This window comes from Metschnikowia bicuspidata, assembly GCF_001664035.1.
Source record: "Metschnikowia bicuspidata var. bicuspidata NRRL YB-4993 chromosome Unknown METBIscaffold_1, whole genome shotgun sequence".
Lineage (NCBI taxonomy): Eukaryota > Fungi > Ascomycota > Pichiomycetes > Serinales > Metschnikowiaceae > Metschnikowia > Metschnikowia bicuspidata.
The window spans coordinates 21,234-33,273 of record NW_017387731.1 but is presented as its reverse complement, the minus strand read 5'-3'; the positions used below and the strand labels follow the sequence as shown (position 1 = coordinate 33,273).

General features: G+C 51.1%; 3 protein-coding genes across 3 annotated transcripts; 2 read left to right on the top strand and 1 right to left on the bottom strand.

The window, feature by feature from the left end:
* Positions 1 to 1,381: 1,381 nt before the first annotated feature.
* Positions 1,382 to 1,948, top strand: METBIDRAFT_38438 (uncharacterized protein; the record flags this gene model as incomplete). The annotated part of the gene is made up of 1 exon (XM_018857001.1): positions 1,382 to 1,948. The coding sequence occupies one exon, from the start codon at positions 1,382 to 1,384 to the stop codon at positions 1,946 to 1,948; it is 567 nt and encodes a 188-aa protein (XP_018713145.1).
* A 592-nt stretch (positions 1,949 to 2,540) lies between these two features.
* On the bottom strand, positions 2,541 to 3,605 carry METBIDRAFT_9043 (uncharacterized protein; the record flags this gene model as incomplete). The annotated part of the gene is made up of 1 exon (XM_018859302.1): positions 2,541 to 3,605. The coding sequence occupies one exon, from the start codon at positions 3,603 to 3,605 to the stop codon at positions 2,541 to 2,543; it is 1,065 nt and encodes a 354-aa protein (XP_018713144.1).
* A 1,695-nt stretch (positions 3,606 to 5,300) lies between these two features.
* On the top strand, positions 5,301 to 10,901 carry METBIDRAFT_38153 (snoRNA-binding rRNA-processing protein; the record flags this gene model as incomplete). The annotated part of the gene is made up of 1 exon (XM_018856962.1): positions 5,301 to 10,901. One exon carries the CDS (start codon positions 5,301 to 5,303, stop codon positions 10,899 to 10,901), a length of 5,601 nt encoding a protein of 1,866 aa, XP_018713143.1.
* Between the last annotated feature and the right edge of the window lie 1,139 nt (positions 10,902 to 12,040).

Here is a 12,040-nt window from a genome sequence, read left to right as displayed (position 1 = left end):
GCAATTCCCGGTGGGAATGAGAATCGCTCTTGAAAGCGCATATAATCGCACACGGCCAGGGAACCTCCCTGAGTTCCATTCTACAACCGGAGAACACGCGGTAGTACGCCGTCACAGAATAATCAGACGCGGCGAAGGTACTTCGAGGCTTTCCTCTATCCATGATAACTAAATGTTCGAGGACGAACATTCTAATTTTGGGGAGATAATGTTATGATACGACATGAGCCAGATTATAGATTCTGGGCATCCTGTATAATACGAAGGACGAAGAGTCTAAACATTCCTGATCGGGGTTACCCCTCACCTACTGTATAGAAGGGTTCCGAACTATAAAGGAGCGTGAGGCTGAGACATCCCTGAAGAAGGATAACACTTTTTAGACATCGAGAATACGACAGATAGACTAGGCCTATCCACTAAGGCTGAACTATCTATAAACCGATCTACTCGTAGTTTAAGAGACAGCTCCAGGCTGTTTCATAATAACATTTTACTGGTGAGGAATACTATATAGTTAGTAGCAGCGGGCATATATTCAAAAGTTCTTACTTTGCTTACGGATGAATCATTTTCTTAAATTTTACTTTATGTGCAACTGCTACCAGTATATGCAGACATATAAAGGAGATAGGAGCTGTTTAAAGCCTTTTCATATATACTATTCATATAGTTTTGCCCCTGAATCTACCAAGAAAAAAAGAAAAACGATACGCTCATCAGCGGCGAGTCGCAATGTAACCTAGATCAATACACATAATGAAAGTACCGGGCTTGCACAAATACTTCTGCTTGTGCCAACAGTGCCATGAAGGACGCCGGGCTCTCTACCTTGTAGAGTTGAATTGTACGTGCCAAGAAAGTGTTCTGCTTCCACAAACAAGAATGATTGGTTCAAAACGATCTCATAGCCATTCATCTAATCAAACACGGCTTCCATGTGTTCTTTCATGATATGGAAGTGGAGGCGTCAAGATTAGAATGCAGGTTGTGTTTGAAAAGCTGTTATAGCGATCAGAAGTTAACGCACTTCTACAATGAGTGTGAAATTGTGCATTTTTTTTGGCTGCAAAAGATCGGCTTTCAAGCTCCAATGCACTTAAGGAAGATGCTAGCCCTTTAAATACTTCCTTTGGCAAATTAAGAAACCTTACTTGGCTTCTTAAGTCGTTCGCAGGGTTTATTTGCTTAGGGACCAGGAGGCAAAGACAAATGTACGTCTTGCCGCCTTTTCAAATGAACTATGGTTACGGGCCCTCAGGAAAACATATCCTATGGGCTGATGAAATTTAGTTAGTTTTTTAACTGGTTGACATTGGTTATGGACAGAAGTCTTTGGGAGATTTCGTGAATTGGTGCTCGCACCTTCTCACCTGAGCCAATGTTGCGATCTATTACAGGTTTTTTCTTCAATTTTTTTCATAAAGAACCTCATATTAAAAAATACCATATCATAGGGTGCCACTGGAAGGACGTAAAACATCACCACAAACATAAAGGTCAAGGACCACACTTACGTTCAATAAACATCGCCAACATCGATGCTGAGGGCAGAGCCATCCCAGGTGACAGAGCCACTTACGCCTTGTCTGGCTTCATCAGATCTAGAGGTGAGGCTGAAGACTTCTTGAAAATTTTGGCCCAACAAGCCAGTTTTTTTTTTTTTTTGAGAGAAGGTTTGGGCGTCCAGTGTGACTCCCGTAAAGGAAATGTATATTTAAGAAAAAAAGGTTTCTATATGTCACTTATCAAGCTTCAGCCGAGTTTTGACACTCAATGCATAACTGGGAGTTGTCTAAAGGTTTTTTGTACATATTGTCTTTTATGTTTTCTCCTTAAAACAGATGAATATGCCAAAATAAAGAGAAACCAGAAATATAAAACCTCAAATGTCAACTTTGCACAAGCTAGGCCCCTAGCAATGGAAACGCCACAAATGCTGCCATAGGTCTTCTGTCAAACTAATGTAAAGCATCTGATTGTTTCAGTAAGATATCAAGTTTGTCAAACTATAAATCCCAGGCAAAGATAAAGTACTACTTAATACGCAAACAGAGAGGTGCTATCCACGTCGTGATGAACGAACTAGAATTGTCCATTTTTGACAAAGACTAGTTTTTTGGAGCTAAATTGTGCTTTATGGTCTATTGCTACAACCGAATGACTCCAAGAAGAAAGAAAAAATCAGTTTTGTTCAAGTCCTCTACCAAATCTTCGAGTTACAGAGAGCAATTCGGTTCCCACACAGTAGGGAATGAAGGAGCAGAATGAAGCCTGATATGTATTGTTGATGATATTTGTGGGTTCTCGGAAGAACATCCACAATCAGGTATACGTACATTCATTTTGAGACCCCAAAGTGGTTTTCTTTAGCAAGGTGGCAAAATAAAACCCTGTTTGGTAATACACAATACATCTGTATCTTTGAAGTCTGTATACAAAACTGAGCACCGCCTTCCACCGGTATGTTGAAAAACGAATGTCCTGGATGGCAGTATTCTTCAAGAGCGTCACCAAGCGTTTGTGCAAAGCCAATTACCTTAGGTTCGAAGATACTCACAAACGGCTTTTCCCCATACGTGTCTTCGTTTGTATAATGCAAGATCTTCTGGAAGCGATTCAATTGCTTGTGCCATTTCGGTCGCATGACTCTCCTCTTTGATGGTTTTCAATGGCGTGAGATATGTTCTCACCAACATGAGCACTGCTTTCGTTTGCGGAAGGCGAGTGATCAATTGTCTTTCACAACGCATGAAGCACGCATTCTCAAAATCAATATCCTGTGTCTCCTGCTCTTCTGGATCATCACCGCACCTTCCATGATGGTCCTCGAGTTTAAATAGTATTCTGTTTGTTTGTATAGACCAATTTGCTCTTTGCCATATATCTTTGGACGCGATCTTGTTGAAAAACCTGTGCATAGGCGAAAAGAGTCGAGCTTCGTATTGTGGCACGGGATTGTGTATAAAGGACACTGGTCTATCGAAGTTGTGAGACGGATCAAACCCGGCAGGCGAGCCTGTTAAGGAGGCCCTCAAGATGTACTCGGCGTCCTCATTTTCGGGGTGGTCCTTGAGCATAATAATTACGTCTTCTTCTATGTTGGCAGTCAAAACTCTCAAAAGATACTTGACATCGCGATTGCGGCCCGAAAGTGGGAAGACGTCATCGTTGATGAGATTATGGATTGTACCCTTTGCCGAGTCTAGCTTGAAGTACTGCGGGTAGCGGTTTGCCAAGAAGGATACGGCCATCGAGTAGAACTCTCGTACTGCTGATTGGGCCATTTCACTGTGGTTGCAATGGATCATTTTATGCTCGAAGCGGCCCAAATGAGATTTTCTCCTGTTGGTAGTTTCAAGGTACGTGTTTTCGATGAGAAAGAGTTCTTCTCTTTTTTGAGACATATTACGAACCCCCATCAGCGGATTGAAGCTTATTTTTCCAACGAAGGGGCGAAGACGTAGTGGTTCACAGTCTTCCCACCTGAAGTCGCTACCAATGGGTGCAATTTTGGCATTCACGAAAAAGCCAGTCTGCGAGTCTTTCTTGAGCCACCATTTGAAGATGAGCAAAAGTGCGAATATGGTAAGTATTATCAACATTTATGATAACAGCTGAGACAGTCAGCCTTGGAAGGACCAATGGGTCTATCGGCGCTGTCTTATCTATGCGTCTTATCTATGCGTCTTATCAGCACGTGGTCACGTGACAAGGCGATGGCCAGCAGGCACCAAAGTCCGTCGGAATTAGCGCAATTAATTGCTCGGGAAGCCAGCTCGCCTTTCAGACGCAATGCTATCTCGATGATCCGAAGGATTTGTGAGGAAAATGCAAATTTTGCGCTTTTGGAGGGATTTCGGAGAAATTCGCCTTCTCCCAATCCATGGGGACCATGGATTTCACTGCGGTTATGTTGAAAATGAATTCATTGACAATACGATCTGTCAGCATTATGATTAAAATCCCATACTTCCTATTGAAAAGTGTGACAAGGTATATGAGGCGGTAATTTGCATGAGCTATCACCTGACGAGCTGGGTTTGTTTCGCCATACGATCGTTCTGAAAGAAAAGCAAGAGCTGCTTTCTGGTCAGTACAGGAGATTCGAATTTTCCGAAAGAGTGCTGTTTCATTTTGGCGGCCCACATTAAGCCTACAGCCTTAGAGCGCAATTGTGCGTCCACGTTTTCAAGTAGCGAATGCTGTTGGTGTTTTCAAGTACATTGACTTGGCTTTTGATGACCTTGTAATTGGCGCCAAGAAGCTCTTGGTCACATTATCGAAGGTTTCCACAAAGACTGAAGCCCATGTTCTCCCATGATTCTCTTTTTCATAAGCTGGTCTTATCAAATAATTTCTGGTCTGGTTAGAGCGAGCCCTTGAATCTCTTCTAGAACATCTTTTACTTGGCTGTGAGCCAACTTGAATCTCTGAGATCACTGTTATTGAGCTTCCAGGAGTTGAGAGTCGTTAGTATTGCTTTCCGGGTTCAAGCGGGGCCGGGAAGCGCAGAGTCGTGTGTCTTGAACCAGCTTTCTCTCTTGCATGGCCAGTGCAGTGGCATCAGCTCCGTTCTTGTATTGTATTTGGGATATCTGCACGTCAGGACAATAAGACGGCTTCCCGGAACTTTGGAATGAACTTCCTCAGTAGAGTTTCGAGCGTTTCTGAAGTTCGTGGTCTTGTTTCTGTGCTTTTCTGCAGATAAATATGCACACGTTCTCCAAGCAACTTAGCTTCCGGGCATTTTAAGGAGTGCATCCGTAGTCACCCCCACAAGAGAGTCCCGAGGGCCCAAACAGGAACACTATCCCATGCTCGCAGAAACCTCGCTTCTTAGAAATGGAACGTGTCGCCGCAATAATCCCGTCCCACATAAACAGCAGGCAAGCGGCCAAATGAGCTCCCAAAATTTCTAGAATTCCAAGTAATACCCTGTAGAAAATTCATCTTTAATTGTGCAGGGCTGGTGAATGTCCAGAGGAATTGTCCGAAGACGATGCACATTATCCCCACTGAGCACTTGCGTAATATTAGTCCATTGCTCCAAAAGTCTTTTCTTCGAGGCACAGAAATTCACACCGGAAGAAACCTCTCTCCGCGGAGCCTCAAATATGGCGCCCGGGCCAGTATGAAGACGGCCCGATACTAGCCCAAGACGCCCGGCGGCGTGTCACGTGACCGGCTCTGCTCAGCGCCGCGTGCAGTATCTCATCACCTGTTTTTTCACGGTAGGCCTCCCGGGCCCATCAGCCTCATTCCCCAACCACGGAATTTCCCTCGCCCCAAAACACGCCATGAGTAGCTTATCACAACAGCTCCAGGCAATCAGCGCCAAGAATGCCTCCGTGGCCTTGGACAGGAAATCCCGTGCGTATGTGCACTCGCAGTCGCTCATTTTCGACCCCAAGGTCGCAGCTGCTCAGGACTTCGATTACATCCACCAGATTGCGTGTGAAGGCTTGGAGGAGCTCGTGCAGATCGAGCCGCGGTTCGCCCGGTTCTCACAGACGCTTTTCCTGGAGGCGTCCGTGACGTTCGACCGCAACGTGCTGCTGAAAGACGTGGTAGCGCAGGCAGAGAAGAACGCCGTGGCGTTCATCAACATGGCAGCGCCGTACTTTGCCTTGAGCCCGGCATTGAAGGCCATGGAGTGGCTCGTCAGACGCTACCATGTCAACATCCACCACCCGGAGCCGTTGCTTCTCGCGGCGTTGCCGTACCACAACAAGCCCGTGTTCACGCGGTTCATGGCCGTGGTGCCCAAGAGCCTGTGGCCGGCAATTTTCTCGCCCATCGCCGGGTACAAGGAGACGCTGGCCATACCGCCGCTGCTGTCCATCTTGAAGTGCTTCTACAACGACGCGGCGTTTTTCCGGCTCTACTCGCAGTACGTGGTGGACGCGTTGAAAAACAGCACCGTGTACAAGGAGCAGTTGGTGTTCTACTTGTCGAACACTGCGCAGGTGTTGGCGTCCCATGCACGCGACACCGCCCGCTTGAACGAGCAGTACATTCCCGTGATCTTGGAGACGGCGGCCGAGTTCTTCCGCGACCGCACGTTCCGCTACTCGGCCACCTTGGCCCAGGACGTGCGCTTGACCATCTATGCGATTCTCTCGGTGTTGTGCTCGCTCGTGCCGCTCCTGGAGCCGCTCGTGTTCTCGTTGACCAAGTCCGTGTTGCAGAGCGAGATGGCGTTTGCGCCCGCGTTGCAGAGACACACGCTCATTCTCTTGGGCCAGTTGTGGCACTTCTACAACGAGCACGACCTCCCCAAGGACACGGCCGTGTTTGCAGATCTCCCCGTGTGCGAGTTGTTGCAGCACGAGCTGTTGGTGCACAGCCTCGCGGACGACCACTACCACCTCCTGAAGTTCCTCTTCTTTTTCCTTGCAGACAAGATCAACCAGAGCGACGCCGACGCCGCCAAGGTGTTGCCACTCCTCCAGCCCGAGGGCTCGCGCTTCTTGTTCGACTCGCTTGCCACCAAGCTCTTGGCAGCACTCGACACGCCGTTTGCCCACGAGCTCAAGCCGCGGGTCGTCGACGCATTCGAACGCTTGGTGAAATGCGACCGGAACAGGCTCCTTGCCATTTTGGACGCGCAAAACAAGACATTGGCCGATCTCGAAATGGCGCTCCTGCGCACGCTCACGGACGCCGACGTCAATGCATCCGTGTACGAGGCAGACTACCTGAAAATTGCCGTGGAGGGCCCCGCAGACGACCACGTCAAGGCCTCGTTCGCGAGCCACGCGTCGACCCGCAAATCCTTCCTCTCCTCCGACAGCTCCGACGACTTTGCGCTGCTCGTCCTGGTCTTGTTGGACAGCATGCACCACGCCGAGGTCGTGGAGCAGATCCAGAACGTGTTTGCCTTCGTGGATGCCGTGGTCACAGACGGCGCCGAGGCACAGTGCTCGTTCCTCTTGCGTGTGGCCTTGACTCCGGCCGTGCCTTCTAATATGCGCTTGGTTGCTTTGAAGTGCTTGCTGACCAAGATCGACGACGCGGCACAGGCCAACTCCAAGCACGCGTTCTACTTGTTGGCACCGCTTCTTTTGCTGGCGCTCGGCGACCCCAGCAAGATCATTCGGGGCTACGTCATGAAGCTTCTTGAGCAGATCAAGGTCCTTTCCGCACAGCTCATTGAGCGAAGCGGGAAGAAGGTCAAGTGCACCTTGTTCATGGAGACCCAGATCTACGGCGACCTCGAGCCTGCGCAACGGTCCATCATCTCGCCGCAAGACGGGAATGCCATGCTCCAGGCATTGTTCGAACACAGGGAGCAGACCAGCAGTGTGCTCGTGGACCCAGCCAGAATCCAGCAGCTCTTGTTCGACGGTCTTTTCAAGGCCTCCAAGACCGGGCTGAAGAAGTTCGGCCCCGTGTTGCTCCGCACCTTTGTGTTAAACCAGTGGTCGCTTACCGCCTTGCCTTTGGCCGTCAAACACAGGGTGTGGCAAATCGTGGCCGCCCGGAACGTGGCCTTGGAGGGCTCGGACGACAGATTTGTGTTTGCAGAAGACTTGAAGACTTTCTTCGCCAAGACGGCGGCCTGGCAAGCCGAGGCACAGGCTGCCAAGATCGCGTTCGAGGACGTCGAGGACGCCGTGGTCAACATGGTCGGTGGCAAGACGGCCAGCGAGCAGAACACGGCCAAGGAAGTCAAGTGGTTCTTGCAGGCGCTCTCCTCGCAAGGCTCCTTGCAGTCTGCCGCCAACAAGCGGTTGATTGAAATCTTCCCCCGGCTCGAGGCCAACGAGCACAAGTTGAAGATTTGCAACGAGTTGGTGGACTTGATTGTCACGGACAACGACGCCGAGCTTGCGTTCGACCCAATGGAGACCTTGCAGACGGTCGTGTTCTCCAACCTGTCGATGATCGCGTTGCTCAACACAGTCAACATTGTCACGCTGGTGCCGGAGCAAGGCATGGCCAAGAGAAGAAGACGGTCGTCGTCCAGCACGCAAAAGACCATGGCCCGCGACGACATCAGCTCGATCGCCGCACACCACTTGCGCAAACTCTCGGTGATCTTGGACGTGTTGGAGAGCCAGTTGAGACGCAACGCCTCGCAGCTCGCCAACCCAGACTTGTTGCAGGAGATGTTCAAGATTTTGACCGACTTGGACTACTTGTGCAACGACGGCAAGATGCCCGTGTTGTACGCCCAGGAGACGTTGGCATCGTGTATGTTGCTCACGATCGTGGACATGAAGAAGCCCACGTCGAGGACGAAGTTCAAGTTCGACTCCAACTCCATCCGCGCGGACTTGATCGTCAACTCCATCCGGCTCTCGCAGTCGCCGCAGGTGCAGAACCGGTTGTTGCTTGTGATCTCGGAGCTTGCGTCGCTCGCGCCCGAGATCATTCTCCACTCCGTCATGCCCATCTTCACGTTTATGGGGGCACACACCATCCGCCAGGACGACGAGTTTTCCAGCTCCGCGTTGCAGCAGACCATTGCCAAGGTCGTGCCTGCCATCACGTCGGCGTCGCAGTCCATTGACTCGGAGATCGAGTTCTTGTTGACCAGCTTCATCACCGCGTTCCAGCACATCCCTCGGCACCGGCGCGTCAAGTTGTTCGTGTCGCTCGTCAAGACCTTGGGATGCAAGCAGTCGTTGCACACGATCCTCTTTTTGATTGGCCAGCAGTACGCAGCCAGCATGGCGAAGCACAAGGCCCACGAGTGCGACTCCTTGTTGGATTTCGTGACGTCCTTGTTGAAGACGTTCCCCGCAGACGACTGTTTACAGGGCTTGTATGGCTTCTACCAGTTGTGGGACGCCATCCCCACGCACGCGTTGGACAAGGACAGCGAGCAGTTTGCACACATGAGCGGCCGCTCAATATACGGCGCCTCGGTGGTCAGCTTGCCCAGCAAGGACTTGGTGGTTCTCAAGTTCCGGCTCTTGCGGTTCCTCAACAAGACGTTGGCCGCGGACGAGGACACGGCGTTTTCCAGCAGCGTGGTGTCGCTCAAGATGAAGGTGGCACTCACGCTCTTTGACGACGAGAGCGAGCAGAAGGACAAGGACGCGTTGTTGCGCCTGACCAGCAGGCTCACGTCGTTCATCTTGACCGCGTTGGAGGCGTACACCAGCAGCGCGGAGGCGGGCGGCGCCGAGGTCGTTGAGGAGTTGTACGAGCTGCTCAAGAGCGTGTTGAACTTGCTCCCGTTGAGCCACTACATGCTGTCGATCATCGAGTCCTTGCGCCACGTCACGGACGCCACGTCCATCAAGGTGGCCAAGAACTTTGCCATTTTGGCCGGGCAGCGCTTCGAAAGCGAGGTCACCAAAGCCGCCTTGGACGAGCACGTGGACAGCGTGGTGGCCGAGAAGTTGTTGCCGGCGTTGGTGGAGGGCGTGGAGCAGTTCCACAACACGGAGTTGGTGCAGGCGTACTTGGACACGTTTGCCACCGTCATCAACAAGTTCGGGGCCACCAACCCCGACTTTGCCAGCTCGACCCACGCCAAGTTCTTGGTGGGCTCGCTCCGCGTGATCACGTCCCACAAGGGCTTGTTGAGCGAGCAGGTGGAGGTGGTGGTGTCGTCGCTCGGCGCCATCACCAGCGTCGTCAACTGCCTCGGCGTCAAGTGCATCGGGCACTTCCCCAAGATCTTGCCTCCGGCTTTGGAGATCTGGAAACTGACGCTCTCGCAAAGGCCCGCGGCCAGTTCCGATTCCGAGGACGAGTCCGACGCAGAGTTGGCCGACTCCGAGGAGGCCGAGCGCGACCAGTTGTTGCAGGGCGCGGTGTTGATGCTCTTCTCGTGCCTCGTCAAGCGCATGCCTGCGTTTGTCTCGGCCAGCTTGATTGCGATGATCCGCGCGGTGTTGCAGAGCGACTTGGTGGACAGCTCCATCCGCGCCGGGGTGTTGGGCTTGATGGTGGAGCACATCGACGGGGCGCAGGTGTTGCAGGCCATGTGCAACATGGCGTTGACCGAGCACGTGTACGAGCTCGACAGCGCCGTGGGCTTGGGCCTCTATTTGAACGGCATGAGCAGCGCCATCGACAGCTGCGACAAGAAGACGGTCACCGGCAACTCCGCGTTGTTCATGCGGTGGATGATCAAGTCGTTCGAGTTCCGCAGCGAGCACGGCGAGGCCAAGTTCTCCGACAACACCGTGCACAGCATCGAGGGCTCGTTCCACGCGTGCGGGCTCAAGTACGTGATGAAGTTGAACGACAAGAACTTCCGCCCGTTGTTCGCCAGCTTGGTGCGCTGGGCCGTGAGCGGCGAGAGCGGCAGCGCCGCGGAATGCGACCGCGAGACGCGTCTTTTGAGCTTCTTCAAGTTCTTCGGCAAGTTGCAAGACAACTTGCGCGGCATCATCACGTCGTACTTCTCGTACTTGCTCGACGCCACGGTGCAGCTCCTCACGGAGTTCCAGACGGGCCAGGTGGCCAACACCAGCTTGCGGCGCATCGTGTTACACTCGTTGGCGTCGTCGTTCAAGTACGACCAGGACGACTATTGGACGCACCAGTCGCGGTTCGACTTGGTGGCAGAGCCGCTCGTGGGCCAGCTTCACAACATCGAGGACTCCATCGGCAAGCACTTGGTCAAGGCCATCTCGTTCTTTGTGGCCGACGTGGCGTCCGACGAGCACAACGAGAAGTTGGTGCAGGCGTTCATCCGCCACATCTCCAACGAGCACGACAACTCGTCGGCCACCAAGATTTGGACTGTGCGCGTCATGAAGACCGTGCTCCAGAAAATGGGCGAGCAGTGGCTCGCGTACTTGCCCATGTTCATCCCCTATATTGCCGAGTTGTTGGAGGACGACGACGAGGCTGTTGAGATGGAGGTCCGCAAGGACTTGGTGCGTGTGATTGAGTCCATTCTCGGCGAGCCTCTCGACAGATACCTTAGCTAGGCGTCTGCAGAGAGGGGGCTGGTTGTCGTGTGTTGAGAGACACAACGGTGTCCGAGGCTGCAAAACTATGTATGTTGACGAGCTATGCACGCGGCGCCCATACTAGACCGGTCGTTCTGCTGTTTTGTAAATAGGATGGGGATGTTAGTAAATCAGGGTTCTGCTGTTTTGTACATAAGATGGGGTTGTTAGTAAATCAGGGTTCTGCTGTTTTGTACATAAGATGGGGTTGTTAGTAAATCAGGGTTCTGCTGTTTTGTAAATAAGATGGGGTTGTTAGTAAGTCGGGGTTCTGCTGTTTTGTTAGTAAGTGGGGGTTCTGTTTTAATCTCCTCTTTTATGTTCTAGGAATTCTACGATAACAGAGATGGTAGCATTATTCGGCTGGAGATTGGGAATACTGGTTCACGTCAGCATCCACATTGATTTCATCCAGCGCTTCTTTTGGGGTGATGCGACGAGGGACCACCTTGTTCACGCTTTGGGCTGTTTACCCAGATGAGAAAATTAGGAACTTGTCTAGCTGGTCCCAGACTAGCCCCGTTACTCAAGTTAATCAAAGTACTTTGTTTCAATGGAGTCATGTACGATCTTTTGCAGAGCACGATGATGGATCTAATTTCTCATCCATGGATGATGCTGGGATGGACTTTGAAGGAATTTCTCGAAGCAAGTATCTAGCTCTGTAAACATCCTATTCCCGAGTATTCTAATGAGGCGGGGTTCTGCTGTTTTTTCAATAAGATGAGGTTATGTTTTTTTTTAATAAGAGGGGGCATTCTACTGTCTTGTTAATAAGACGGGTAGTTTTGCTTTTCTGTTGATGAGTCAGGGTTCTGCTGTTTTGTCAGCAAGAGGGGGTTTTGCTGTTTTGTCAATAAGATGGGGTTCTGCTGTTTTGTCAATAAGATGGGGTTCTGCTGTTTTGTTGATCAGACGGGTCGTTCGGCTGTTTTGTTAAGAGGTCGGGGTTTTGCTGTTTTGTTAGTAATACGGGGTATTCTACTGTTTTGTTAATAAGACGGGTCGTTCTGCTGTTTTGATAACAAGATGGGGTTTTGCTGTTCTGTGAATAAGTCAGGGGTTTGCTAATTGCTAATAAAATGGGGCTTGTGAGCAGCGCTTGCTGTTTTCGAAGC